Source organism: Penicillium waksmanii (assembly GCF_028829765.1).
Source record: "Penicillium waksmanii strain IBT 27052 chromosome Unknown utg000007l:1.0-4314555.0:1.0-4317578.0, whole genome shotgun sequence".
NCBI lineage: Eukaryota > Fungi > Ascomycota > Eurotiomycetes > Eurotiales > Aspergillaceae > Penicillium > Penicillium waksmanii.
The window spans coordinates 2,962,717-2,990,492 of record NW_026643253.1 but is presented as its reverse complement, the minus strand read 5'-3'; the positions used below and the strand labels follow the sequence as shown (position 1 = coordinate 2,990,492).

At 48.3% G+C, this 27,776-nt stretch overlaps 11 protein-coding genes across 11 annotated transcripts; 3 read left to right on the top strand and 8 right to left on the bottom strand.

The window, feature by feature from the left end:
• Positions 1-1,554: 1,554 nt before the first annotated feature.
• On the bottom strand, positions 1,555-2,672 carry N7481_007957 (uncharacterized protein; the record flags this gene model as incomplete). Its single annotated transcript, XM_057267176.1, is given in 3 exon segments — positions 1,555-1,690; positions 1,701-2,172; positions 2,183-2,672. The coding sequence occupies 3 exon segments, from the start codon at positions 2,670-2,672 to the stop codon at positions 1,555-1,557; spliced, it is 1,098 nt and encodes a 365-aa protein (XP_057121377.1).
• Positions 2,673-5,298: 2,626 nt separating this feature from the next.
• Positions 5,299-6,180, bottom strand: N7481_007956 (uncharacterized protein; the record flags this gene model as incomplete). The annotated part of the gene is made up of 1 exon (XM_057267175.1): positions 5,299-6,180. The coding sequence occupies one exon, from the start codon at positions 6,178-6,180 to the stop codon at positions 5,299-5,301; it is 882 nt and encodes a 293-aa protein (XP_057121376.1).
• A 523-nt stretch (positions 6,181-6,703) lies between these two features.
• On the top strand, positions 6,704-7,897 carry N7481_007955 (uncharacterized protein; the record flags this gene model as incomplete). The annotated part of the gene is made up of 3 exons (XM_057267174.1): positions 6,704-7,106; positions 7,157-7,430; positions 7,507-7,897. 3 exons carry the CDS (start codon positions 6,704-6,706, stop codon positions 7,895-7,897), a joined length of 1,068 nt encoding a protein of 355 aa, XP_057121375.1.
• Positions 7,898-7,970: 73 nt separating this feature from the next.
• Positions 7,971-9,809, bottom strand: fetC (putative ferrooxidoreductase Fet3; the record flags this gene model as incomplete). Its single annotated transcript, XM_057267173.1, has 1 exon — positions 7,971-9,809. The coding sequence occupies one exon, from the start codon at positions 9,807-9,809 to the stop codon at positions 7,971-7,973; it is 1,839 nt and encodes a 612-aa protein (XP_057121374.1).
• An 860-nt stretch (positions 9,810-10,669) lies between these two features.
• Positions 10,670-11,987, bottom strand: N7481_007953 (FTR1 family protein; the record flags this gene model as incomplete). The annotated part of the gene is made up of 3 exons (XM_057267172.1): positions 10,670-11,237; positions 11,303-11,876; positions 11,954-11,987. 3 exons carry the CDS (start codon positions 11,985-11,987, stop codon positions 10,670-10,672), a joined length of 1,176 nt encoding a protein of 391 aa, XP_057121373.1.
• A 1,067-nt stretch (positions 11,988-13,054) lies between these two features.
• On the bottom strand, positions 13,055-14,590 carry N7481_007952 (MFS transporter; the record flags this gene model as incomplete). The annotated part of the gene is made up of 1 exon (XM_057267171.1): positions 13,055-14,590. One exon carries the CDS (start codon positions 14,588-14,590, stop codon positions 13,055-13,057), a length of 1,536 nt encoding a protein of 511 aa, XP_057121372.1.
• Positions 14,591-15,046: 456 nt separating this feature from the next.
• On the bottom strand, positions 15,047-17,169 carry N7481_007951 (uncharacterized protein; the record flags this gene model as incomplete). Its single annotated transcript, XM_057267170.1, has 6 exons — positions 15,047-15,807; positions 15,870-15,982; positions 16,032-16,642; positions 16,703-16,848; positions 16,901-16,981; positions 17,043-17,169. The coding sequence occupies 6 exons, from the start codon at positions 17,167-17,169 to the stop codon at positions 15,047-15,049; spliced, it is 1,839 nt and encodes a 612-aa protein (XP_057121371.1).
• A 2,572-nt stretch (positions 17,170-19,741) lies between these two features.
• On the top strand, positions 19,742-21,626 carry N7481_007950 (GMC family oxidoreductase; the record flags this gene model as incomplete). Its single annotated transcript, XM_057267169.1, has 4 exons — positions 19,742-20,021; positions 20,053-20,689; positions 20,743-21,359; positions 21,418-21,626. 4 exons carry the CDS (start codon positions 19,742-19,744, stop codon positions 21,624-21,626), a joined length of 1,743 nt encoding a protein of 580 aa, XP_057121370.1.
• A 133-nt stretch (positions 21,627-21,759) lies between these two features.
• N7481_007949 (Zn(II)2Cys6 transcription factor domain-containing protein) lies at positions 21,760-23,466 on the bottom strand (the record flags this gene model as incomplete). The annotated part of the gene is made up of 1 exon (XM_057267168.1): positions 21,760-23,466. The coding sequence occupies one exon, from the start codon at positions 23,464-23,466 to the stop codon at positions 21,760-21,762; it is 1,707 nt and encodes a 568-aa protein (XP_057121369.1).
• Positions 23,467-24,190: 724 nt separating this feature from the next.
• On the bottom strand, positions 24,191-25,845 carry N7481_007948 (MFS general substrate transporter; the record flags this gene model as incomplete). Its single annotated transcript, XM_057267167.1, has 5 exons — positions 24,191-24,430; positions 24,622-24,659; positions 24,889-25,385; positions 25,450-25,655; positions 25,717-25,845. 5 exons carry the CDS (start codon positions 25,843-25,845, stop codon positions 24,191-24,193), a joined length of 1,110 nt encoding a protein of 369 aa, XP_057121368.1.
• Positions 25,846-26,308: 463 nt separating this feature from the next.
• N7481_007947 (metal-dependent hydrolase family protein) lies at positions 26,309-27,658 on the top strand (the record flags this gene model as incomplete). Its single annotated transcript, XM_057267166.1, has 1 exon — positions 26,309-27,658. The coding sequence occupies one exon, from the start codon at positions 26,309-26,311 to the stop codon at positions 27,656-27,658; it is 1,350 nt and encodes a 449-aa protein (XP_057121367.1).
• Between the last annotated feature and the right edge of the window lie 118 nt (positions 27,659-27,776).

Sequence of the window (27,776 nt, the reverse complement as noted above, 5' to 3'; positions counted from 1 at the left end):
GTATGTTTGCTTCTGCTCCAGTCTTGGAAGCGTTACAGGTCTATGTACTCGTACCCCGTACAAGGGCCTCGTCTATTGACCGGACAGTTTCACTTTCGGTAGGGGCTCGTAGTTGAGTAGAACGGATGTAACAGCAAGCCCCTGGGTGAGAACTCTCAAACGGCGAAGCGGAGTTTATTTAGGATACGAATACTAGTATGCATGTACAGACGGATACACTGGGGAACATCGCTCAGATCTTCGATGATTATGATGTTGAGAGAGATGGGGGAGGGGTTCAGGCTATACCATTGCCCAGGGTTGGAAAGGATGTAGATTTTACGTATGTACTTCGTAGAACTACTTCGTACATGCGTACTCATCCCATGTACGCAGTGCTAACCTCCGAATTCTATTTGCAGCGATCCTGATCCTGATCCTTCGCGCTGTCTGCGCGCATACTTGGATTAGATCGTTAGTCGTCCCAACCACTTTACTTACCACTTTACCAACCCCGCAGCCCACTCGTTGCATTGACCATGGACACCGAATCCACTCGCAAACTGTATGTTTCCCTTACTACGTGCCCTGCGGGCAAATCATGACATGCTGGAAACCGAAATGGAGACGGGGACAACGGTCGTGCAGGCAGCGCAGGCCCGGTCTACACAGGTAGAGAATTAATCAAGTCCAAGTCGGTACCGCAGCTCTGGGTCAAAGACACCAATGAAAACACATATTCTTCCATCTTCCATCTTCCATTTCCATGATGGGGGGTTAAAAACGTAAACTATGGTATATTGTACATACAAGACGAGAGTAAAGAAGTGTGTATGGGTTGATCTCGCTTGTCAGAATGATGCCGCACCATCTGTCTGCGTTGTTCGTGTGCGGGGGTCGCATGAGCCTCTACAGAGATGTGCTCGACGCAATCCAAAAAGAGAAATATTTTGGAAAAGAACTCGATTTTCCCAAGACAGACAGAATAGATACTGGACAGGGTTGCACTAGTGAACAGACCCGTGTCGAGAAATGTCCAAGGTGCAAGATACGATAAGAGCATATCCGTATAAAGACATTGAAATAAACATAATTAAAGATCGAAACGCCATTACCGTTGCCAACGCCATGCTTGTCCGGGCAAAATGAGGTACTCATGAACCAATGCAGAATGATAGACAGGAGACGGAAAGAAATCAAGCCCGGTATCAAGTAAAAAAATACCCCCCAAAAAGAACAAGAGTAAAGGATCAAAGCATGAGAAGATAAAAAAAAAGAATGTCGGGGTGAAACAAGAAATAAAGAAAGACGGATTGGTATAGTATAGGGCGCATTCACCGAAGTGCCGTAAGTAAAGGCTGAAATCAATGTGCAAAAAGCCCAAGATAAGAAGAAGACGTGACCTTGACAGAAGCTGAAAATCAAAAGTCGAAAAATACCGTCGTATCAAGCTGCGGTAATGGGTTTTTGTTTTGCAGGAAATGGCTTCACACACGCTAAATCGCTAAGAGGTGACCGAGAGCGGCCTCAGAAAAAGGAAATCCCCGCGGCGTCATTCCAGACCAATCCACCTTTCTACACTCGAATACGTGAGGATCGGAATGCAGACAGGTCAATGGACTCGGCCGATATGGAAGACGTATCGTCGACTTCGATCATACCGGGGGATTCTGAGGTAGGTTTCTTCGCGGAGGCTGTGATAGCAGCGATTCTAGCGAGACGAGCGGCGGCCGGGTTGGGGGGGTGGTTTGGAGTCGGTTTCCTCAGTCGAATCAACAGGTGGCGATTTGGCCTGTTCTTCCTCTTGCTTCTGTTTCTCTTCCCTAAGCCGCTCAACTTCTTTCGTAACCATTTCCAAAAGCATTTTGAATTTCTCCTCCACGCCGTCGAGTTCGGTTCCGCAATCACCTGATCGCAGGACCTGGTACGCAGCTGTTTCGCAGAGCCCGTGGGCTACCTCCAGTTGTTTGTCGGTATAGTCGAATGGCGACTCTTTGCGGATTCCAGACGTCGATCCAGTCACGCCGACCAGGCCGGCGCCGGTGCGGGTGCTGCGGACACAAGATAGCGAGGCCAGCGCCGATGGCTCACCTCCAGCCGCACTGCCCGTGAGCGCGGCGGAGCGGTTGAGGAGGCCCGCGCGTAGCCCCCCCTCGCGACATTGTTCCCATCTTCCCGCGTCGGATGTTGTTCCTAGCAATACCGATGTCCTTGACGATCTCATCGAGTGCTTTTTGGGTGTGGCCGTCGTATTCGATGATCACGTTATGGCGGGTGCTGACGAAGGTGTGTCGGTCTCCGGAGTCGATGGAGGGGGCTTCGTCGGTGCCGCGTTTGCGACCGGCCTGTTGGTTCGGGGTGGGTGTGTCTCGAGTCTGAGGTCTTTTCTCTGTTTCTGTTTCTGTCTCTGTCTCTACAGCCGTCTCTGTATCCTCCACAGCTTCTTCGACTTTCGGGTCATCTCTTTGGGCGAGCGGGACGAAGTTGTCGGTGTGGATAGAGACAACAGAGCTATTCTTTCGGCGGCGAGGTTTCGACTTGTAGGATGTGTGGCGGCGATAGGCCTCGGAGTATGCTGCGTGTCTGGCAGCGGCGTGGTCGGCCAGCTGTGAGACCCGAGTGATCCAGGTTGGCAGATTTGTTTCGAGGTGGGAGAAGGCACCCAGCGCATCCATCGATGATGCCATGGCCATGTCGGGACGGGGAAGCTCCTCTCAGTTCAGGAGGTTCGACAGAGGCCCAACGGATGGCAAAGAATTATCCGATGGGCTTCTCAGGGTGGAGAAGAGGTGGCGAAATATTCTCCTGGGTGATTGACGAGGGGGATGGTCCTTTCTGTTTGTTGGGAAGTTCCTTTATGTTTTTTTTTTACGTGGCGTCGTTGCGTCGTTAGGAGGGCGAAGGCGGAGTCGAAGAAACACGGGGAATTTGGGAGAGTGGGAAGGGATCCTGCGGCGACAGCAGGGTTATAATGGCAATCGAAGGCGAAGGATGGGTAGTCGGAAGCGCAATAGACGGTGTGGATTGTAGATCGGGTTGAGGGGTTGCGAAAAGGAAGACGGGGAAGGATGGAGAAAAGAGCGCAACGCAGAACAGAGCAAAGCAGCGCATGAAGGGTATCAGAGGTACATCTCGACAAACAATTCCAGTCACCAGCCCGCAGTACTACTCGTACAGTGTGTGCCCCAACCCCTGCGTATGTGTATGTGTATGTGTATGTATGGTAATATCACCCGATACTGGTATCGGTACGGGTATTCATACTGAACTGGGTTACGAGTACATAACATACCCCCTGTCGACGGGAGAAGGCAGTCGTGATCAAAATAAGATAATGTATGGAGTACAGGGTCATGTCATCTAATATTGAGGCCAACTGCATTGTACGACTTGTCCCACTGTAGGAGACTGATTGGATTCGGGCAAACCGTCAGTGTTAGTGTCAACTGTCAACGCATCTCCATCGACTCCACAAGGAGCGGTGAAGAGGGTCATGCATGGCCCCCCCTCCTCTGTTGAAGAAATGTATGATGCTCATCTTTCTAGGCTTTGGGACGGGGGTCTCTCTAAAGATGGAGAATAAAAAGTGAGCGAGAGAGGGCCACCATACGGAAGACGGAGTACTACTCCGTACATATTCAACCATGCTATATGGTTACCCTCGAGCCCATCTATTCCTCGCCGTCGCTTGAACAGGCTCGGCAGTGTGCAATGTGGGCAATCCTACTCCGTAGCGAGGTCGACCATATGCAGCCGAGCCTCGGAATTGGATGCACGTCGGAGACAAGGATGGGACGAGACGAGCAGGGAACGGGCGCCTTTCCCAAGAGGGAAATGACACGTAACGGTCGCTCTGGATTTTCATTTGGGGGCTAAGGGTGTTGATTACCCTAGGGTAGTAGTGTTGTTTAGAAGAATGAAGTTACAGCGTACTCCCTACTCTGTACTGTGTCATGCTCTAGTATGCCAGTTACATACACTGCTCCGTAACTGATACTCGTAAGGTTGAGCGCGGAAGGCCGGGACTGCCCGTGGAGAGCTGGACGGGTGACCCGCCGTCACGATGGTTGCCCCTCATTGGTCCATCGCTAGCCATCGGTGCCCGTCGTTCTGCGGGAAGTGCGTATGTACCGCCCCCCTCGTATTCTGTACGGTCAAGGCGTTGTCCTACATTCCAAAGCCAAGGACATCAATGTTAGTATTAGACAAATCAAATATGCGCAGGAAAGGAGGCAGCTGAAAACCGAGAATTTTCGATTGATATCCTGTGAGATAGACTGACACTGATTTACATTTGTAACTTGAACTTCTGTATTATTTATTCCTGATACTACTTGCTGAGAGTTTACTAGTAGTGCTTGGAACCATCTGGGCTTAATTATCCACTACTAGTAGACTTTTTTTTCTTTGAAAGAGTTGTTAAACTGCAAGCGTTGAATAAGCAGACCAGCCTATATCATTGGCCTTATAGCATAATAAAGGTTTCAAGTTTGTTTACTAGTCCACAACCCGGGGCAAATTATTGATTGCAAGCTTCCTGGTATCTCGCTGTTCACCGAATTAACAAAGAGTATATACAAGCCGGTATTGAGATGCCTGAAAAATAAAGTCAACCTGATATTGTGAATGTATAAGGCCACTTGGATGAGTAGGCACCTACTGGTCTGCGTTCCACCGTACCTAACCAGTTTAGAAACAATCAAGCTACAGTTTGTCCAACACAAGCTTGGGATATGTAAAACTTCAGGCTCAAGTTGTGTTTGCTACTACCAGGGCAGCAGTCACATGATTCCCTACTGCTACTAGTATATAAATATGCTGAATATCTTTTTTTCTTCCATCACTGGTCATGCTATTTTCTCTTGTTATGCGTCTATTTACAATCTGGAATAGAAAATTTCTACGTCGCACCTGGAGGTGAGTTAGTCTTGGATGGTTCGCCCAACCATGTATTATGTCTCCATTGATGTCTCTCAGAGGAATATTCGGTACCGCTTTCCACTTTTAAATGAAGGTTCCCTTCGGGTTTAGTTCTGGCTACGTTTCCCATTATGAGAAACAGATAAATAAAGATGAAATTAGATTGTTGAAGACGGGTGATGGGCTGAGGTGCTGGGGGGACAAAATAAATGGAGATTAGAGATTTTGAGTGCACTCTTCAAAGGAACACTTACAATTTATTTCACTGGTGCCGTTTACTAAGAGTCACGACTATCTAATCTTGACATCTCTTACTAGTACTATTTGTGAGATTTCGGGACTTGATGGGATTGACAATTCACTCAGATTCATGACCAATGTTTCTGGAACCACTTGATTTCATGGCCATACTTCTGTCTCAATCCAACCAGACTGATCTTTTTCGGCATCACTGCTACCTCGAGTCCATTTCCATCTCCGCATGTCTTCCTGATTTGAAATGTCCAGTCGCTCGACCTCCTCTGGTTGAATAACTACGACCCTAAAGTTCCCTCGAGCCACGGGGTCGTGTAAATCTGTCACTCTCTGTCCCATCTGCAAAGCTGGATCCTTAGGAGCCTGGGATCGAGGTAGCCCGGGAGATGGAAATTTGAATGAGCCTTTGATTGAGGTTAGATATAAATTAAACGCATACTGGTTGAGAAATTCATGCGGAAAGAGGGGCAACGAGAGTAACATACCTCTTGCAAGTGGCGAGTGGTTCGCAAAGTACTTTGTAGTCGCTTTATCCCAAGTCCAATCAGCGATAGAACCATCATAATTCTTCTTAACCCTCAAGGAAGCGTGGAGCTCCCTGTGGGCTTCCTTTTCTCCTTCAAAATCTTCTCCTCTCGGATCCCCAATCGCAAATGCCTTCCCCTTGACCCGCCATTGGGTCATCATATCTTTCAACCAGAAAACAGCTTCAACTGCATGGCCAGATGTTTCGAGTTGGTCTAACTTCTCCATCCGAATATCAGTAGTAAAGCATAGCATGTCGCTCTCATATGTGTCCGGGTTACCGCCATCTTTGACCTGTTGCTCCATGTCTTCTTGTGATTTCGGGTGCAGCTTTAGTTCCGGGAAAAAGCCGCGACAGCCACAAGTGCGGACACGGGGAATTGGTCGTTGATTCTCGTCAAATCCCACGGTGGCAATTGTGAATTCATAGCCTGGGGTTTGGTCCATATGGGACTTGAGCAGGTCGCGCCAAGGAGCTGGTGCTTTATCGGCTGTGGCCATTTTTAATGGAGTCGATATATGTTGTGTTGACCTGACTTGTGTATAGGACCCAAGTGAAGAATATGGATTGGTTGTTCCGAGCTGCCCGGAGATAATGTGCAGTCTGTTCAAAGACTTGGGAAGGGCAGGTTTCGGTGGCATTCAAATGAGTCAACAGATGTTATCTAGGTGTATGCATCAACAGGTGATGATGCGTTCTTGATGCGGGAGGTTGAAAGGGCTTCAGGTGCTCAATAATAAGATTCAATCTGGCATCCACTAGAAAGGAATATCGTGGTGGTGATCGGGAGGAGGAAGTGGTTGTTGTTAAAGCAAGAAATTGTTGGTGGTGACATCAACCCAGAGTGGGTGGTCCGTGCCCGTCCTTCTCCTCGCAGTGGAAACTCTTGCCCGTTCAGAAGGGGTTTTACTACAACGCCCGCTCAACCTGAGCTCCGGACTGCTCTTAATTGAACTGTTCAATTCAGCAGACCTCTTCTGAAAGCGAGGATTGAGCTCAGAGAATACTTGAAAATCCAATGCCATGTGGCAACTCCAAAGGCTATGTGCCAAGCGCATTCTGAGCCGGGGTATCCCTGCATCTGCCTGTCGAGAATATCTTTATGGCCCAAACACGAATATTCTTTCCAGAAAGTTCACTATATCGCCCCGGCGGTACTCAACAGTGTCAGATGGCTCACAACAATGGCCCGTTGATTTCGTTCCAACCCGTCTGGAGTTAAAATCGCATCCACTTGGATGGGAGGTCCTTCAGAAAAGAGTGGAACCATATTTTTCGCAAAACTGGAAATTTACAAGCGAGAGAGAGAAGGAGGGATTCTTTGCTTTAGGATTCTCTCGTGCTCTCAATGAATGGTTCCCGCTCATGCTAGATGATCGCGCTGAATTGACGGGGAAAATGCATTACTTGGGCCTACTGGTTGATGGTGAGGACTCTAAGTCCACTATTGCTTGAGACTTACTGACGGTGGCTCAGACCAACTTGATAAGATGGAGATGTCAGACCTGCTGCAGTACCGAGAGCGAGTAATGGCAATAGCACGCGGCGAATTATCTCCCAATAGAGATTCATGCCTGGAATGGATGCTACATGATACACTAACTTCTATGCGAAGCATTGATGAGGTGCTGGCGAATGACGTTATTGAGGGGTTTTGTGCTCTTCTACAAGGTCAAACAACCGAGAATCGCCTGACAGTGAAGCATTTGGGTCCCTATCTTGAATATAGAGAGGTCGATGTTGGAAGACCGTGAGTTAATTCCCGCGTTGAATAGCCAAGAGTGGCAAGTGCTGACTACATGAAGCTTTTATTCGGCTCTCATTAGATTTAGTGCGAATTTACATCTAACCTCAGCCGAAATTGAACAGGCTTCTGCTCTTGAAAGCAGCGCTTTTAGGTTCATTGGTGTTTTCAATGATGTCTATAGTTGGGAGAAAGAATGGAAGACCTACCAAGAGAACAAGACTGACGGAGCACATCCATTCTCTGCGATCTTCATACTGGCAAAAGAGACGGGCTTATCATACTCAGCTTGCAAGAGAATGATGCTCGTTTACTGCCGGGAGCTGGAGCTAGCCTTCAAACGGTTCGAGGAAGAAATACGCCAGAGTAGTCCGCATCTCCGACCAGAGATGATCAAATACATTAGGGGTCTGGAGTATCTAATGAGTGGAGTTGAATCATGGACAAAATGGACACCGCGGTATCAAACATAGGATTAATCTGCATCAATGTCCCTGACATTGGCAAAATGTGTACATAAAAACTAGACTAGGAAAGGGGACCAAATCAACTTGAAACAGAAGCCGACCCTTCATTTACAATAGCAGTCTCTTTCTTCTTGGTCTCAATACCACTGGCGCCATAGAAGGAGATAAACGCCATTCCAAGGAACGCAGATACGCATGAAAACACCATTGCCACGATGCCCTTGGTGGTGAATCCAGCCGGGAGCCAGTCGACCTGTCTATTCTGGCCGGACAGATCAAGCCAATCTTCCGTGTTAGCGGCAGCATTGCCCTCATAGGGTACACCAGCGACCCGGCAATTATCATAAGCCTGCGAGGATACTTTTTCTTGCTCTTGGAGTTGTTCTGGTGCCTCGACGAGGACCATGGCCAGACCCTGGGACAAGTGCCAATCGATGTGGCAATGAAAAAACCAGATACCGGGATTATCCGCCACAAATCGGAGTACGACATATCCCTGGGGCGGAAGGATGAATGTATCGCGACGCGGAGGGTACTGAGGGAAGGAGTCATTGGTGGATGGGTCGTATGGCACGGGGTCTCCGTTGAGATAGTCATAAAAGTGTGCGCCATATGCGGGGGCACGATCAATGAGCTGGACGTTATGTCCATGCAAGTGGAACGGATGGGATCCGGTATCGCCATTGTTGAGAATGATCTCGACCACTTGGTTCTTTTTGAGGATAGTCGGATGAGTGAATTCACCGTAAATTTCGTCATTGTCAGAGTAGTTTCCTGACGAGAGCACCGAATAAAGTGTCGGGACTTTGGGCTTGGTGTAGGAGATGTTGTTAAAGAACGCGTAGCCAGCACCGTCGGCAAGGTTTTGCATGATCACTGTCACATCGATAGTAATGTCAGGCTCAGGCAGCAGCTCCATGTGGTCGTAGGGCACGAGGCTCATATCGTCGACCGGATCCAGCGAGGAGGACTGGGCTACTTTCATGACTGCCTGAGGGTAGTCGGCGGTCTTGTTATACTCCAACCAGCTGGTGACGTTGAGCTGAAGATCAGATGGGATTGTATCGAGGAGCTGCGAGTCGGCGACCATGACGATAGGATAGTTTTTCTCCGTGGAGTTCTTGGCTTCTACCAGAATGGTGTATCGCTGCGCAACAGCAATATACAGAGTGCTGGCCTCGGTAGGTTCGGTATAAACACCGTCGATTTCGACAATCTTAAAGGTGTGGTCCTCAATGTAGAAATACTGAGCGACAAAGGCACCGACATTGATTAGTCGTAGGAGATACGACTCTCCTGCTTTCACTGGTAGGCTTGTAGATGTTGTATCGTTTATGAGAAACGCCTGGGGAATAGGCTCCGCGCCAGTGGGATTGGTAAGGGTGATCCACTTGATGTCTTCAATGAGCTCATGGTACCAGTCGCTCATCGTCAGGGTGTACTCCTTGTCGTACATATCGTTGAAGTATGCATCCTTGTCATGCACAATCAAGGCTTGCCGATAGCCATCAGGGTAGCAGTTGTTGGTATGGCAGTGGTACCAGTATGTTCCATTTTGATTGATGGTGAAATTGTACGTGAAGGACTGGCCTGGAGGGACTGGACACTGAGTCACCATGGACGCACCATCCATCCCATTCGTGCCATTTTGGAACATGCCGTGCCAATGAATTGAGGTATCCTTGTTGCCGAGGCCATTGTACATGTTGACCACGAGGCGGTCGCCCTTGTCCACTTCGACCACGGGTAAGGGCCATTGACCGTTGATGCCGATGACCTTGCGATCCGTCATACCGTCCGGATTGGCGGTCACCCAGGTGACATTCCAATCATAGGTGACTGTTTTGGCCTGGATACACTGGAACAGACATAGTAGCGTCGCAACGCGGAGGAGCAGGCCTGCCAACGAAGACGCCATTGCCAAAGAGGGCTCTCACTAGTTTGGCAGATGGGAGGAGGGCAGGGGGAGGGGAGGTAAGAGAAGAAGAGCCGGCAGGACCACGCAAGGAACTGGGGGTTAAAAAAATAAGATCAAATCAAGTCAAATCTGCGCAAAGAAAAAAAAAGGTCTAGCATTCCCATCCGACTGGAAAGTTCGCGGCGATAAGATTATCGATCTTACCGTTTCCCTGCGTCGTATGGTACGGAGGTGGAGGGTAGAGGGTACTCATACAGTGCAAACTGCAAATTACAGACAAACGCGGAACCAAGGGATCAGACCACCCGACCCAAACTGCGAGGTGGGTCCTCTGCTCCTGTCGGGATAACTCGTACATGTTGGGCCCGGAGGGATGGGCTGCCACTTGGAGCGGGCAAAGGCATAGGCATAGGCATAGGCATATATCCAACAAGGGCCGAGCAGGGCGAGGTGGTCGGGTAGGGAATTTATTTTCCCAAATTTCTCTTCCTAGTAATCGTACGAGGCCACAATGATGGGGATCAACAGAACACGGGACAAGGTAGTGGATGGTCCAATGAAGGGTTCAAGTTTCAAGCCTTTCGCGACGGGGCCAAACCCCGCTAAGCTTTGCTAAGCCCTCCCCATCACACGCTAACCACCTGCCTGTTCGGTGCTGGGGATAAATTACATGTACTCGTTTTTGCATTTCGTTTAAGCTTGTACTAGCATGTTCCTACTTTAGTGCTGGAAGTCTCTGCTGGGACATAGCTTTGTTTTACAATATCATCGCACATTATGTACTAGTAAAATCTGATCTTCGCTCTCATTGATAACTACGCTAGATGCAATCACATACTCCGAAATAGACTCGGGACTTTTCAAGCCTCGGCTTGCTTTGCAGTGGTAGAAACCTCTGCACCGGCATTTTTCTCTTGACTCAACAGGTCGTTCGAAACAGCCCCTCTGGCCACAGCAGGTCCAGTGTCTTCCTCGTAAGGCTCATAAGGTCGTCGTAGGACGAATGCTCTGCCACGGGCCTTGACGCTTGCCACCTTTTGCATGGCAGGGTCAATGTATGGCAGATGACCCCGACGTTCGCGATACATCATGCAGGCGTAGGCAACCATCACGCAAATCCAGTATAGATTGTATCCGATCACCGAGCCAAGGGTAGCCGAGTTGGTCCACCCCAGCAGTGCATTGAAGATACCCCATCCGCCACCACCGCCCAGTTCGGGATTGCAGCAGTTAACATGCCAGACACTCTGTCGGATGTCGTAGGATCCTGCACCGGAGCCGGTCTCGGAGGTATCACCGCCAACCAGCTTGTTCCATGTATTATTTTGGAAGTACCAAATTCCGCGCGAGAATAGACCACCGGCGACGAGGTAAAGGAAACAGGTTGAGATGATGAGGAAGATCTGCATGGATGTCTCTCGTCCACCCCTTGACACAGGATTAACACTTGTTTTGTCTTGCCAATAGGTTACTTGGGCTTCGTCTTGACTTACCTATAGATCAGGTAACCGACAAAAATACCAGCCGCCAGACCACAGAACACGGCCAGTGGGAAAGAAGATGCTGGAAGCGCAAGGCCAACACCACCGACATAGACAACGGCTTCCAGACCCTCGCGCAGGACGGTGATAAAAGGAAGCATGAACATGGCATATTTCTCTAGCCAGCGCTTAAAGCGGCCCTTGCGCGATAGATTGGGGTCCTCACTCTGGGGTGCAAGGGCTTTCGCAAGCTTGACGCGCCATTTGTCCTGCAGCTTCGAAACACGTAGTAGCGCCGCGCCCATGATGGTGATAATCAGGGAGGCAAGAATTCCGAGCACGCCCTCCCAGATGTCTTCCGTCTGCGAAAAGCTATCGGTTCCAAGGCCATAGAAGGCGCCAATCATACCGCAACCCACCGCGAGACAGATAAATAGACCTACACCGCATCCTAGCCAGACTTGTTTGACAAGCCTTTTGTAGGTGGTTTGATCCTCATCGCCTCCCAAGGTCTGCTTCAAGAAGGCGAGTAGAACCGAGACAACGACGGTCGTCTCGAGACATTCTCGGAAGCAAATGAAGAAGACTGCGCGGTCGCTTGAAGTTAGACAGTATCCCTTGATCACAAGATGCTGTCTATGACAGCATTGGGATAGAACTCACCGGTGACAGCAAAGACTGGATTGTTACCCGCCATTTTGGGTCCGAGGGCACCGCTGTCCTCTGGAGAAGACTGAGTGAAACAACGAGGAAGACGCGGAAGGAAAAAAAAGAAGTTGAAGATATGAGAGGAAGTAACTGATTGATAAGGGCCCGTGCTCCAAAAGTTCCCACGGTTGCCCAAACTGAAAAATACTAGCGCGGCCCCGCCCACCCGGTATCTGATCAAAGTCCGACGATCGCAGATTACTCGCCTCGTGTTTTTTCCCTAGAAAAACTTAATCTTCCACCCAGAGGCTGGCCCCTGCTGCTTTATCCTCAGTATCTCAGTTCAAGTCGGAATATCCATTTTTTTTGGGAGGGGCAGCGCGAGAACAGGACCCGAAAAAAAAAAGAAAAAAGCAAAAAGTGACGGGTTGAAAGATCTTCTCTTAAATCACGATCTACGAAATACCCTGCACCAAATAGATAGGGACGGCAGGCAGGGATTGGTGCTGACTGGGGCCAGTGAAAAGCTTTATTTCTCATTTCTCGCAGTCCCCGCAACTGCCGCGGTTGACGGTCCCATGGGATGTCACCAAAGTCCCATCTCGCAACATGCACGTGCGTTCAGGATGTCATGTATTCCGTACTTCTGAATCACACTGTGGATTGTGGTAGGATGTGGAGAATGGCGCTGGGCTAGATGATTCCGATACTGCGCCTTTTTTGTCCCATCCGCGGGTTTTCCCCTGCACTGGGGGCTTCCGAGTCGGGAAATGTCGCAGCTGGTAAATTTTAACGAGATTAGAGTGGCCTCGTATGATTATCTGATCGATAACAGCGAGGTTCCCAAGGTTGAGGAGGCCCGAGTCCCTGGCTGAATGAACCTAAAGGATACCTGGTAAAAGGCTAAACATGAAATGGTGGCTTGTGGAAAGTGGCCGCATTGCCAGTTTTCCATAGCCGTTTTATCCGATCAGATTAGAAGAAAATTTCACTTTCTAGTAGGTATTTGTATTTGATTTGTGCGTTGACCGACAGGATAATAGGCTAAAAAGCTACTCCAATAATACATATGCATAAGATGATGCCTTGGAGCAGTCCACCCTTGAAGATTACGGCTCAGACGAGAGCGATCCCTCCGAATCCTCCGCCTTCCCGCCTTGCTTTGACCGGCTGTCCTCCCAATAACACTTCATCGTGAAGATCGCGCTGAGGAAAATGCCTAACCCCCCCGAGCCCGGTTGAAAAGTACAGTGCTCCACGGTAACCCTTCAGGACATCTTCCGGTGTCTTTCCCCCATTGTTGACGTGTGTTTCCACAGTGCCTGCAAAGCCAAGGCTTAATGAAATACTGTAGTTGACGACTGTCGTCACTAATGATGCAGCGATTCCCTGGTGTTTTCTTTCCACGGAATTGGACAGCATCAATGTCGCCGCAGGGAAAGACATATCCATACCCCAGGGAATAACGAGAAGGCAGATAAAAGTCAGAGCCCAGTAAGTCTGGTTCACTGGCGCGATTGCGGTGAGGATATTCCCCAGCGTGAATGCGGTCATCGACATGATCATGATCCACCCTGGGCGCAATCGAGCTATTAAGAAACCCGTAACGAAACAAGCAGCGATACCCATTGGAGAGACTGGGACAAACTGGGCAGATGCTAGAAGTGGACTTGCTTTCCGAAACTCGATTTCAAAACGCCAGAAATACCAAATCCAGGTGCCGAAGGCGCCCCAGCCACATGCGACGCAGCCCAAAACAAATGAAACGTCACGGCTGAATGCATGAAATGGAATAAGAGGGTGCTCCGCAAACCGGAATTCGATAACAAAAAATGCGGCAAGTAACAGGATTCCGAGAATTAAAAGCACATAGACGTATGGTGTGCTCCAACCGGCGACGGGTGCTTGATTCCAGGCAATATTCACCAGAACTAGTCCACCGATCCCACAAGCTGCTCCCGTCGCGTCGAGTGCCTTGAGAAGATGAGAAAAAGTGCTGATTTTCTCTTGGTCATTATGATGAATTGAGGGCACAACAATAAAACCTAAAATAGCACAAACAACTGACACGATGGCCTGAGTCCAGAATGTCCACGGCCACCAGGCAAGCTGCGCGAAGATAGCTCCAAAAACGGCTCCAAGAAGAGCACTGTTAGGAGCAACAGCGCCAAATAGGGCGAAAATCATGGCCTTTTTCTTCCCGGGCGGATAAGTCGCACCCAAAATAGCCAGTCCGTTGGGCAATAGCATCGCACTGCCGATACCCTGCAGCACACGCGCGATGATGAAAAGGATATAATTTGAATAAATACTGACTCCAGCGACCAGCGACCAGACTGCGAGCCATATGAATCCAATGAGGAACATTCGGCGATATCCGAAGAGATCACCACATCTTCCGAAAATGATGATGAAGGTGCCGACGGTCAACGAGTAACCTGCTAGGATCCAACTTAAAATACCAGGATCATTGATCCCGTAGCTCTCTCCCAGAATATCGAGACTTGGAAGACAAACGCCGACATTAGTCTGTGTCATGAATTGTGCCATGCATACCAGCGTGACGAACAGTGTCTCGCGGAGAGGTGAAAAATTCTCCGCGATCGACCGTGTGGATTGCACCGGCTTCAGATCATGATCCTCGACCCCCATGGCTGAGATTGGGCGTTCTTTCCCTTAGACTGGTGGTTAAAAGTGATGGTTTAAGTCTACGATAGGTTTGCATCATGGGTAACCCTCAGCAAACCCGGCAGATTGGTCCGAAGATAGAAGCCGTTATTTGAAAATTGCCACATGGTGTGGCTCAGGAACCACAATCAATCATTAGTCAGAAAAATTTACCCGTTCCAAACGTTGGTCTCGAAGGCCTTTTCAGAGAGATGTGGGTCTGGCAGAAGAAACCGATCCATTTGAGGACTTCGTGACAGTTACTCGGCTCGGCTAGGAGCCGGGATCTAGTCCAGGCAAGAACTTGAGAGAAAATCCATGGCTTTGTAGTGTAGCTAAAATGTCCATTTGTTTCATCATTGTAACACGGCGGGAACTCGACAGTAAGTATCTAGACGACTTCCAAGGGTTATCGATTTCTACCGAACATCGAGACCAAGGCTATCGAGTCTCAACTTTGTAGCCGAGAATGCTCAGCATGACCCCCCGCAGCTGTGCTACACACTGAGCCTCATCGTCAAGCACTTCATTGCAACGCCAGGAAACAAAACGATCTGGACGAACAAGGACACATCCGGTTTCATCAACACCGCGCACACGAGCCCAATCAAAGTAGACGTCTTCATAGTCCTGGCGGAATCCAATTGAATAACAGTTGATTTTGATGCCCAGTTCACACCCAACTTGAGTTGCTGCCCATTTCCAAGCTTCACCCCCGATTCCGGTGTAAATTGTATAGGCACCGCTACCAGCCAGGTCAATACTGGAAATGCGCTGAACCGGAGTAGCATTGTTGAGCCAGACATGGGGCACACGGCATCCAGGATAGGTGCTCCGAGTCAAAACAAGATCTGGATCGTGAGCGACCACTTCAGGGGTAAAGAAAGAAGTCTTTTCATCTGCTGAATACACTGCGGAGCTTTTATATAACTGTCCCATTTCCGTTCCAAGCGCGTGGTACTCGTGCTCGGTTTCTTCGATGGCAGACTGTAGAGCAGCCCTACGGGAGCGGCCATTGGGTGTTGCGTGCGTCAATTCATCGAGCGCACGTTTACGGTCTTCGGTGTTAGGCAATGAAACCCCAAGTGCTTCCCACACTGGGCCGTGATGGCGGAAGGATTGGTTCGCACGGGTGACAACTCCACGACCGACAGGCTGGCGCTCTGTGGAGTAAGTTTCAAGAATGGAAGGAGATGCTTGACCTGCAACACGAGAGTTAATTTGGAGTCTTTTTATTTGAAGAGTGAATTAATAGTGAACCAACCTTTTAGAACATAAGCGACTTTCCAGGCAAGATTGTATGCATCCTGAATGCAAGTATTCGAGCCCAGCCCGTTGGAAGGTGGGTGTCTGTGCACCGCGTCACCGAGGCAAAAGCTGCAGACATATTAGTGACTGGCAGAGCAATGAAATGGAAGAAACATACACTCTGCCATTAGAGAATTTTTCTGCCACAACATCGTTGATGCGCCATTTGGAGACGCCGAGAATCTTCGTATGGATCGAATCATCGCCGATGAACTCTTTCATCCGAGTGAGCCACTCTTCGTTAGTAGGATTGCACTCCAACTCCTTTCCTCGTTCCGGAAGAACAATGAACAACCATTCATCCCATGGCTTGACCATTCTCGCGATACATGCCCACCCAAAAAGCGGATGCTCTCTATCCGGCTGGAGAAGCCAGTGCAGACATCCAGTGCGGTACTGCATATAATTCGAGAGATCTGCCTTCAGATGAACATTAAAAGCGAGTCCCTGGTCAGGTCGAACGTCTAGAGGAAGCTCGGCCTGCCGAAACACTTCACTCCTAGCCCCATCTGCGCCAAACAAATATTTCGACCGAACTTTGTATTTCACCCCGGTAAGATTGTCCCGTAGTGTTGATGTCGTGCCGTCTTGATCTTGCATGAAATCGAGGAAGGTGGTGTCAAAGCGACAGGTAAAGCCGTTAAGAGTGGCGTATCGAACGAGGATTGGCTCTAGGAGCGTTTGGGGCAGATCGACGGGATCACAAGGGCTAGCAGTCTCGTAGTCACCCTGCGATAGATTTGGATGAGTATTTTAAATGTCTTTCTAGGCTGATTGGTTGAGTAGTACCTTGCGCTTCGGATCGTGGCCCCAAGCGTGAATGCGAGCGAATTCCTCGCCTGCCATACTGTACGCCCACCGCGTGTGCATCATATTCTTCCCACTGGTTGCAAGAAGGTTGCACTCAGCGTCAAGACCAATATCGCGAAGACACTCTAGAATGAAACTTCAGCTTGTGAGATATCCCGGTGTGAGGTGCCTGCTTACCCATCGCAGCCATGTTGGTGATGTGCGCCCTTGGAGTATCCGCGTTCGTTGGGCAAGAGCTCACCATGATGCCTCGGATTCCTAAATGATGATAAGGAGTCGATTCAAGACCATTGATTAGGTTGAGGAATATGTAACCCACCGTATGATGCTAGAAAGCATGCTAAAGAAGCACCAGCTGGTCCGGTCCCGATAATGAGGACGTCTGTAGTTGTGACGGACGGCGGCTTCTGGCTGCTATCGCCATTGCTTAAGTTGACGATGGTCATGATTCCAAACAAAGAGCTGTGTATGAAGTTCTCAGGTTAAGGGAGAGCCCGAAAGCGAGACAAAAGTACGCCAATAGGAGGCAGGCGGGAATCGACTTGGCTGGTAGGAAGTGGGAATGCTCCTTAATTTATAATCCTTACGGAAATCAATGAATATTGTTTGAATATACTACCTTTATAGCCAAAACAGCAACGCTTGGTCTGAAACCTGTCATACCCCTAACAATTATTGAAACACGAGCCTGAACCGAACAAGATTTAATCGACGAATACAATTATACTCGAATAGGTATGGATCGTCGAATATGCTTGACCAGGATTTCTTCAGCGGCAGAGTGTTGATCGCTCATCTTATCAAATGGTATGGGTAAAGACGGGAGAGCAATCGGCAAATTTCTTGGATAATATCCGATATCCACGGTCGGCAGTTCTTCGATGATCCCCGCGAGATCTACATGGAATGCTTAGCTGTTAGCCCGTGTTTTGTGCAGTACCGTCTCCACGATGATGTAGTTGGTGGCCGAGGAGGTGCCTGTGAAAGAAGTTGGTGGGCAATTATTTAGTTCTCATTATTGTGAAAAAGGAGGGGGTACAGGAAAGGCGTACGTTCTGCGATCGACAAGAGCTATAAAGGTACCCGATTCTACCATCGAGGTGGCGTTCACGCCGAGGGCTACATAGAGCATTTTCTTATCGCCAGTATACGCTACAGAATGTTTGACACAAAAATTGGGCTTTTGATTGCCCGTAGACCAGCCTCCCAAGTCGTTTCCGAGTCAACGGTATGCCGAATGCCTGTCTAGATACTAGACAATGAGTTTATCGCTGATAGAATTTAGCCTTCATCTCCAAACGCACCTCCACGAACTTCTCAAATGATGTCTCTCCCTTACTTCAACGCCGATCTATTTCACTATTTGAATGAATCACAGATCAAGATCCCTGAGCTATCGTTAATGGGAAATGTGCAGCCTCATCGGTCGCATAACCAGAGTATTGATAGACTATCCAGGAGGCTGAGTACTTGAAGGTGAGTGCGTTTCGACAAACGGTTCTGGATTATACCGGCTAATCTTATCTTTATATAGGGTCCGGAATATTAGAGGAGAACATTCAAGTTTAAAACCGACTTTCCGATTGTTTGAGTGAATGTAATATGGAGATTCAAATATATGAAAATCACGATTTATGAACATGTAGGCAGATATACGATTAGAAATCCATGGATATAGATCCATGACTCCTAGACTTCAACTCCAAGCTTCTCGGGTCTAAATACAGCCAAGCTTTCACCGGCTCAATTAAAGTAGCAGCTACTGCGTTAAATCGACTTAATTATTTGGGTCTGAGACGTAGGGTGTTAGAAATTCCCATCCCCGGCCCACCATTTTCATGGCATGATCAGCATCAAAAGTCCCCGGGATCATCGTCTCAAACTCTCTTTGGAGACACCAGCTTCTCTATGAGGCAAGTTTTGTGATGCAAGTCCGAATCGTGATCAGGCTAGTCCCCACCCTCAAGCCGCGAAGGGAATACAGACACTTGGAATTTCCTCTCCACCCACACATAAGACCACTCGGAAGAGACTGTTAGGCCAAAGCTTAATTTGCCGCCCTTTTTCGAGGTGTCCCGCGGAAATTATCTTATCAGATTCTCAATCGTATCCCATTATTTCCACGTCTAGCTCGATTTCTTTACTGATGCCCAATTTGTCACCAACCATTGATTCTCCATCGTAGTACCGCGCTTGTTTGATTACCCGATGCTTATGTCAAGTGTCTCAGTTTGAGTAAGTAGTTGACAAATGTCATGTTTCAAGGGTATCGTCCCTTTCCAGAAATCGGTGAATGGCACTGAGCAATCTCCACATCTGTAGATACGCCGATCGGACAAATCAAACGCACGCCGACCATTCTCCGTGCTCCGTGCCGATCTTTTCTCGGCCCAGTTTCCTGTGCCGTGTTTATCGGAATAGCCGTGCCACCCGACAAATGCTTTGCAAGGTCTACTCGCAGAGTTCGGAGTACTATGTTTGAACGTACCCCAATATTTGTCCCTTCAATCATACGTCACCATGTCTGGAGGTCATTAAGAAAATCATCAAATTCTGAGTGACTATGTGCTTGGCAGCCTTGCCGATCTTCTGTGATGATGTGTCGTAGACTATAACCACCAGGCAACCAAAGCGCATTGCCAATAAATGTTATGCTGTTTGGCCTAATGCTCTATCGACCTCGACCGTGTCTGTCAGAATCCAGGCGTCTTTGAAGATTGTCCCTGTCGATCCCGTCATGTAAGATGTGGATTTTGGAAAGTGGATCCGAAATTGAATTCGAGCCTCTAAAATGAGTGCTCTCATGCTGAGCCATGATTGATAATGATTTGTGAGATTCTATGAAACGTTGTTCTATTGTGAGTAAATTGCGGTACAACGCTCTCCACAATACCATGTGTAAGAAAAAGCTCCAACGTTGAGAAGACGTAAATATAAATATGTCGCGGCTGACTCTGGATTACTCTTGAACGACATCGCAAATTTTGTTTTTTTCAATTTTTTCAATTCATTTTCATTATGCGCAGCCTTGCAGGGTTTGCGCTGCTTCCTTTGGCACTTGCCATTCCGGAATCTCCCCGTACATCAGTATCTACCTATGACTACATCGTAGTCGGAGGTGGTACCAGTGGACTGGTTGTCGCAAATCGCCTTTCTGAGCTCGAAAATATCAATGTCCTCGTCATCGAAGCAGGAGGCTCAGCATACGACAATGTAAACGTGACCGATACCGGAGGCTACGGAAATGCGTTCGACACAGATATCGATTGGGCATACAAGACGAAAGACCAGGAATATGGTGGTGGAGCCCCCCCAGACACTGCGAGCAGGCAAGGCGCTGGGAGGAACATCCCTCATTAACGGCATGGTGTATACCCGCGCCCAAAAATCCCAGATAGATGCCTGGGAGACCGTTGGAAACAAAGGTTGGAACTGGGAAACTCTTTTCCCTTACTACAAGAAAGGAGAGGGCTTCCAGGTCCCTACTCATTACTCCTGGTTGGAAGGCTCTGGCGTTGCCTACGACCCTGCTGATCATGGCTACAAGGGGCCTCTCAAGGTAGGCTGGTCTTCGGATCAATTGAATGACGGGCTGGCCCAAAAGTTGAACACAACATATCAAAGCATGGATGTACCCATTCCCTACAACAAGGATGCCAACGGTGGTCAGATGGTTGGATATACTCTTTACCCCAAGACGGTCGATTCCAAATTGAACATTCGCGAAGATGCCGCTCGTGCCTACTATTATCCTTACAAGTCGCGAAGCAATCTTCATGTTTGGCTTAATACCAATGTCAACAAGCTCACATGGAAGACTGGCGATGATGCCACTGCTGATGGCGTGGAGGTCACTTTGGCAAATGGAACCACTTCTACTGTGAAAGCCTCTCGCGAGGTTATTCTTGCAGCCGGATCTTTGAAGTCACCGATCCTACTTGAGCTGTCTGGCGTTGGAAACCCAGAGTAAGTTGCTTCATCCCGGATCATATTTCAGAATATTGAACTAAGATAAATAGTGTTCTCTCCAAGTATGGTATTAAAACGAAAGTCAACCTGCCGACCGTTGGCGAGAACCTTCAGGATCAGATGAACAATGGACTCGCGTTCGACTCAAAGACCAAATACACCAAGGCGCCAGACTATGTCGCCTATCCGTCTGTTGGTCAGATGTTTTCCAACGCCACAGCTGTCGGCAAACAGCTCCTCGCCAATCTCCCCAAATATGCTGCACAAGTTGCTTCTGCCAATGGAAATGTAACCAGGTCAAAGGATATTGAGCGCTTCTTCAAGATCCAGTGGGACCTCATCTTCAAAGCACACATTCCCGTTGCAGAGATTCTGTTAGAGCCGTTTGGAAACACCTATGACACCGAGTACTGGGCGACTGTTCCTTTCGCACGGGGTAACGTGCATATCTCGTCCGCTGATCCGACCGCCGCTGCGTCTATCGACCCCAAGTATTTCATGCTGGATTTTGATCTTCAAGCCCAGACCCAAGCCGCGCGCTTTATTCGCCAACTATTCCAGACCGAGCCGTTTGCCAGCATGGCCGGTTCTGAGACTAGCCCCGGTCTGTCTTCTGTCGCCGCCGACGCGGATGACCAAGGCTGGTCTTCGTTCATTAAGAATAACTGTATGTTTTTGTCCACAGAAATAGATGCAAGAGATAATATCATACTAATAATCAGCAGATCGATCCAACTTCCACCCCATTAGTACTGCTGCTATGATGCCGAAGGAAGTCGGCGGAGTCGTTGACACATCCCTGAAAGTATACGGCGTATCCAATGTTCGCGTAGTAGATGCGTCCGTTTTACCTTTCCAGGTTTGCGGACACTTACAGAGTACCGTTTATGCTGTTGCGGAGCGCGCGGCAGATATTATCAAGGCTGAGAATTAGATTACGCGGCATTCTGATACATGCTGGGAACAACCTCAAGATAAATTTCAAAGATGAGATAATACTTTAATGAGATTGACTGATAAAATCTTTAAAACCTGTAATATTTAAAATAACGAAAAACCAAGTCCGATTACCATGTAAATATCTCTTCTGTCATATAAGGGGGATATCCTTCTCTATTATACCTTATCTTAACCTGGCCTGAGTGTTCGAAGGCTGGAGACAAGGATCTAACTCGACAGGATGGCCCAATATTAGCAGGTGCATAGTCGGACCCTGGTAGGATTTGAGCTGCTTCCTCTTCAATTGTCACAATTCGCTTCGCAATACGCGCTGCTAAATCAGAATCCCACAGTCCTTCTCGACGCTGACAGTATGACATCAATCCAATAGAATGATGGCGAACAGAGGACTCTCGGCAGCGTGTGGCGCAGAGATAGAGAGGAGTGACAACACCTAGAGACAATGAAAACATGGAAGTCTCTGATTTTGAGGGTTTTGGAAGCAGAGTAGGAAGCGAGGATATTCTTGGAATACTACCCGCCTGGTTTGTGCTTGGTGTAGGGGTATTCGGTGAAGAATGACGCGACAAGGTACTTTTCGAAGGGGCGTCAATGAAATTTGCAACGAGGCGATTGACTGCAGAAAAATCATCTGTAAAGTGATCCCAATCAACCTCCGAGGGCGGAAGGGGTAGTTGGAGAAAAATTCCAATTATCAATCTCCAGACTTTGAGAATCTGAACAGAAGCACTATCGTTCCCGCGCGATGAGGGCTGTTCAAGCCAATTCTCGAAGGTATATATCCAAGTTTCTATATTTGTCCGGACCCGAGCATATTCAGCAGTGATGCACTGAATACTTTCAAGGAACTCGGGCGATTGTTCATTTAGTGGCTCCCCTAGCGAGACACAGATGGCCAAAAAGCGCATGAAGCGATTATATAAAAATTGGAAAGAAATGAACATGGCTTCAATATCATTCGAGAAGGCGGATGGACTTTTGGAGGGGTGCAAAAATGAAGAAGCTGTTGGTCGCAACTCGGATGTGAGAATTCCTTCATTCTCAATCTCCAAGACTTGATTTTCCAAAATTGAGAAAAGAAGGGTAATTCTTTCAACAGCCATATATGTTCCAATGCCAGAGCCGTTCGCTATTAGCTGTTCATGCTTGATGATCTTGAGTCCAGATATGGCATGTTGGAAAGCAGACTTAAAGTTTCCCTGGAGACAGTCGAAGCAGTAAAAGAGTATGCAGGCGATAAGAAACGTGTCGTTCCCTCTATAACTGGTTTTCGGGTTGATGGCAACTAGGTCTCGAATGGCTTTATTGTAGTGCAGGAGGGTAAATCGAGTTTCTTCATGATTGTTAGATGTGAGACTTTGTTTATGAGTGAAGGACCGATGTAAAGATCCAAGTGCGATCGCAATCGATTTGAGGATCGGTTCATGGTGGACAGCCTGGAGAAGAAATGTGCCAATACCAGAGCCAAAGCAGAGCGTAGTATTGATTTGGAAAAATTCAAGAGATCGGTATTCAGACTCCAAGAGTAGATCTGTAGATTGTGGAACCTGCCACATGCGAGTTGGTTGTGAAATACCGGGCACATGCTGAACGATGTGGAACCGATTTTGGGCATCAACAGCGGCTTGAGTGGTATGATCCCCGGGCTCTCCATAACCACTGCATTTCCTTCCAGTAGAGACACATTTGTAACAAGCGGGCTTTTGTTCATCACACTTTATTCGGCGAATTCTGTGTTCGGTATTTGTTAGTGGTGGAAACTCGCCCTCTTCCGTTAGGCAGACGGGCACGTTTTGGCGGGTACTCACTTGCATGTCGCACATCCATTGCGGGACCTGCCTTTGGAAACTCGGCGATTGGTCGATGTCATTTTGAGAAGTGGAATCTTTGACCGGTTCTCTTGCCCGCCCTCGGAATTTCTACCAGCACAGAATCTGAATTGTTGCTTTTCCTGCAGGATTCTGTCTTTGAAGTAAGCCGGGGCACAGCCCCTGCTGAGAATAAAAGGAGCTAGACCAAATTGGATTAGCCTATCCGATTGTTTCATATCAATCTGTACCGGTTCTTGGCAGCTGCTGGAGCTGAAGAAGACTATCTGAGCCTCATATTTACGCACATGAAATGCACCTCCGAGAGCAGGGCCATAGAGCGGGATAATTTATATTTTCTTTGAAATTTGGCCCAGAGTACAAAAAGACTCTGAAAACTGTGATGCTCCCTATGTAAGATTCTCGTGGGGGCCGAATATCAAAGTTCCGCAGTCAGGGCATCCAGAGTCGCAGATGGCAAACCTGATGGCGAATAGCTCAAACCTAAACAGGAAATGACACCCCATCTATGAACTTTTCATCCAAGTGCAGCCTGAGACATTTAAGTTGAGTCTAATAAATACAGAGTACACAGAATTCAGAGAAAAAGAGTAAATTTAACATAGCGTGGGGTTTCAAATTAACATTGGAAGATGATGAACCACCGGATTACCAAGAGCCTTGGAAGAACGTAGATGACAATGCAACTCGTCTAAATGTAGCAACAAATTTACAATGCATAACGAAATTCCCTGTCCTCCTTATCGGTTAAATCATCCCTTGGTAGCCCGTTCCCGTCGAGTTGGAATTCAAGACCAGCTGCTTCAGCATTCAAGCTCATCTCCGAATCACGTTTTGTGTTATCGGATGCACATAGGAAGCGATATAGAATAACTGTTATGAAGAGAAGGCACCATGTCACAATGGAAGTGATGACGCCCTCGGTGTAGCGTGGCTTTTGAGTCCATAACTGTGGTGAACCGATGCAGCCTGCACAATATCCAATGAAGAACATCGTATTGACGATTGCACGTTTTGTATTCCCCTTGACATTAGAGGCCGATAAGGATAGAAGTATGGACATGCAAGCAGTTATGCAAGATGACTGGATGATTGGTATCAGTCTTAGAAAGCAGAAATATTCATGTGAAGTAGACTCACCATCCAAGCAGCCACGATGAGACCCCACCCAGCAGCCACTTCAAGTTTCATTAAAAATATGGTTCCGATGAATGGTGGGATGATCAAAAGAAGAACTATCAAGTTTCGCTGGAGTGGGAACCAGTAAACTAGAGCAGTTCCAATCCAAAGCAGGCACACTTGTACTGCCCCCGAAGGAGCAGTGTATAACATAGTTTCCAGCTGGGTATAGCCAATAGATTGAATGACAAGGGATGCAAATGTCAAGACAGGTGATTGCATAGTTACCAGGACGCCAAACCAGAAGACTACCCAAGCCTTGGGGTCCAGCATCGCCTCTTTGAGCTGGGGGGATTGAGAATGAGGTTTTGTCTCCACCCTCGCGATCTTCAGCCATACGCAGAGACAGGACTTTCTTTTCACGTGCATTGAGGAACCAGGCATCCTTGGGTCCACTGGGCATCAGCAAGAAAAAGCCAATACCAGCGACGACTGTAAGAGCACCACAAATGAGGAAGAGCACTCGCCAAGGTGCGATTGTTAAGGAATTATTCTTTCCGATGCCATACATAACTAGGCATCCGACGACCTGTGCCAGTCCATTCATGGTGATCCAAAGAGCAGTTCGAACTGTGTGCTCCTTTTTTCGGTACCAGATACCGGTGATCGTAACGAAAGCAGGGGACACGGCACCCTCACTGAATCCAAGAAGAAAGCGGACTGTGGCAAAGCCAGCGAAATTATTCGGTGCAGCCAGACACATGCAGATGCCACCCCATATAATGCTTCAGGACAAGCTCGTTAGCCGGGATTTTCAATATTTTCGATTTTTCCAGGAAGATCACATACACGGTTGCGCCAACAAATTTGGTAAGTGGGAGTCGGCTCATTAGATATATGAAGGGATACTCGGAGACAAGCTGGCCCACATAGAAGATTGAACTAGACCATGAATATTGTGAATTGGTTAAATTCAGATCATCAATCAGGCCAAAGACTGCCGCATAGCTCAGGCTCTGCTTGTCGAGATACTGTAGGAAGAATACGAAGCACATCTGCAATGTTGGTAGTGAGTAGATACTCAAATTGTGTGGAATGGTAGATAAAAAAACTCACGAAAGGCAGGATCACCATATCGATTTTGCGCAACACTGCCTTTTCCTCTTCAGCGGTATAGCCATCGGAGACCGCGACAATATCGCTATCCCTGCGGAGGGCATCGTCCTTTTTCTCAGGATCATCCATCGCAAGGAAATCTGGGAACACGACTTGAGCTGTACAGAATGAATAAGGAAAAGGAGTAGAGAAATCTTGGATTGGAGATGGAAATCGTGTTCTGCATGTGGTCTGCTGAAGGACTCAGAATCCGTGGGAGGATCAACAAGGGGTGATATATGGCTAGCTGCAGACCCCAGATTTACCGACATGCTGAGGACTCCTATCTTCGACGAAATTGGAAGTGATCAACTGGCGCTTTTGATAAGTAGGGCGGGTGATGCGAGGCGGGGGAGGTCGTCGATCCGATGCCACGTCGGCAATCTGTACGGCCAGCTACCCGACGTAGTCGATCTGCAGCACGACCATTTTTCAGTCATCACTGTCACTTTACCTTTCTTATTTGAACAGATAATTTCCCAGAAGAATCGTCTAAGTGGCTGGCATTGTTGACAACTTCACCTTGTTTACTAGTATTCCGTGCTTCTCCACTATGCCAGATCACCCACCCGTTCCAGGCTCTGACATCAGACCTTGGGCCCGACCGGCAGTGCGGGGATATCTCTTTCTGAATGCCAATATCGTGGACGTACAAGAAGGCAATATTCTGGAAAATGCTAGCCTCATCACTCGCGAAGGCAAAATTCAATCTGTCTCATCTTCTTCACCAGAGTCCCCCTTGCCTCCCGATTTGACCGTGATCGACTGTGAAGGTCGCTTTTTATGCCCTGGTCTCTTCGATGCACACGTTCACCTCTGTGCAGTGCCTGGCTACAAAGATCTCTCAAAAGCTTTTGGGAACTCCGACCATTCATCACTATTGAGGCAGCCATTTGTGGCCGCCCAAATGCTCCACCGAGGCTTCACCAGTGTTCGCGATTGCGGTGGCGCACAACTTCCTCTTAAAGAGGCAATCGATGATGTATTCCCAGGACCTCGTTTGTTCATCTCCGGACATGCTTTGTCGCAGTTTGGAGGTCATGGAGACCTTCGAGGACCCCATGACCAAGCTGAATGCTGCGGTGGCCTTCACAGCAATAATCACCTGGGTCGGCTCTGTAACGGCGTACCTGAATGCATGGCAGCCGTCCGAGAAGAGATCAGATGTGGTGCTGACTTCATCAAGATTATGGGGTCAGGCGGAGTCGCATCACCAACGGACAAGCTGGAGCATTTGCAATTCACGAATGCCGAGCTGCAGGCGATGGTGGAATGTGCCGATAATGCCGGGACTTTTGTTACCGCGCACGCCTACACCGTGAAGGCAATTAGACACTGTATCGACAATGGTGTTAAAGGAATTGAGCATGGAAACTTCGTTGATCCAGCGACTGCAAAGTTGATGGCGGAAAAGGGTGTATATCTCACTCCCACGCTGATCGCGTATGCTCAGATGGCGTCAGACCAATGGAAGGGCTACTTGCCACCAGAGTCGCAGGAAAAGAACTCCCAAGTTTTTGAGTCAGGCCTTCATGCATTGAAAATTGCCTCTGAAGCGGGCGTCAAGATGTGCTATGGCTCCGATTTACTTGGTCCATTGGGATCAGCACAGACACAGGAATTCGCTCTGCGCTCACAGGTTCTCTCATCGCTGGAGATTCTTCGTAGTGCAACTATAAATCCGGCCAAGATGATGGGCTGGGAAGAATCCATTGGTCAAATCAAAGATGGATTCCAAGCGGATGTCGTTTTTTTAAACAAGAACCCTCTCGACGATGTTACTGTATTTGATCGACCCGAGGAGCATGTTCTTGGTGTTATGAAAGATGGCCGAGTATGCAAGAGTCGCTGGACCACACTGAAAGAAGACTCTGAAATTCCTGTTCGCGTCAAGTATAATTAACGAATATGAAACGGAAGGGGTAGGAGTTGAGTTGTTATCTATTGGCAGAGGCAAAAATAGAGTGGCGAGAGTCCCGGCCAGAATAAAGGGAGAATTTTAGAGATGAATGAAATTGCTT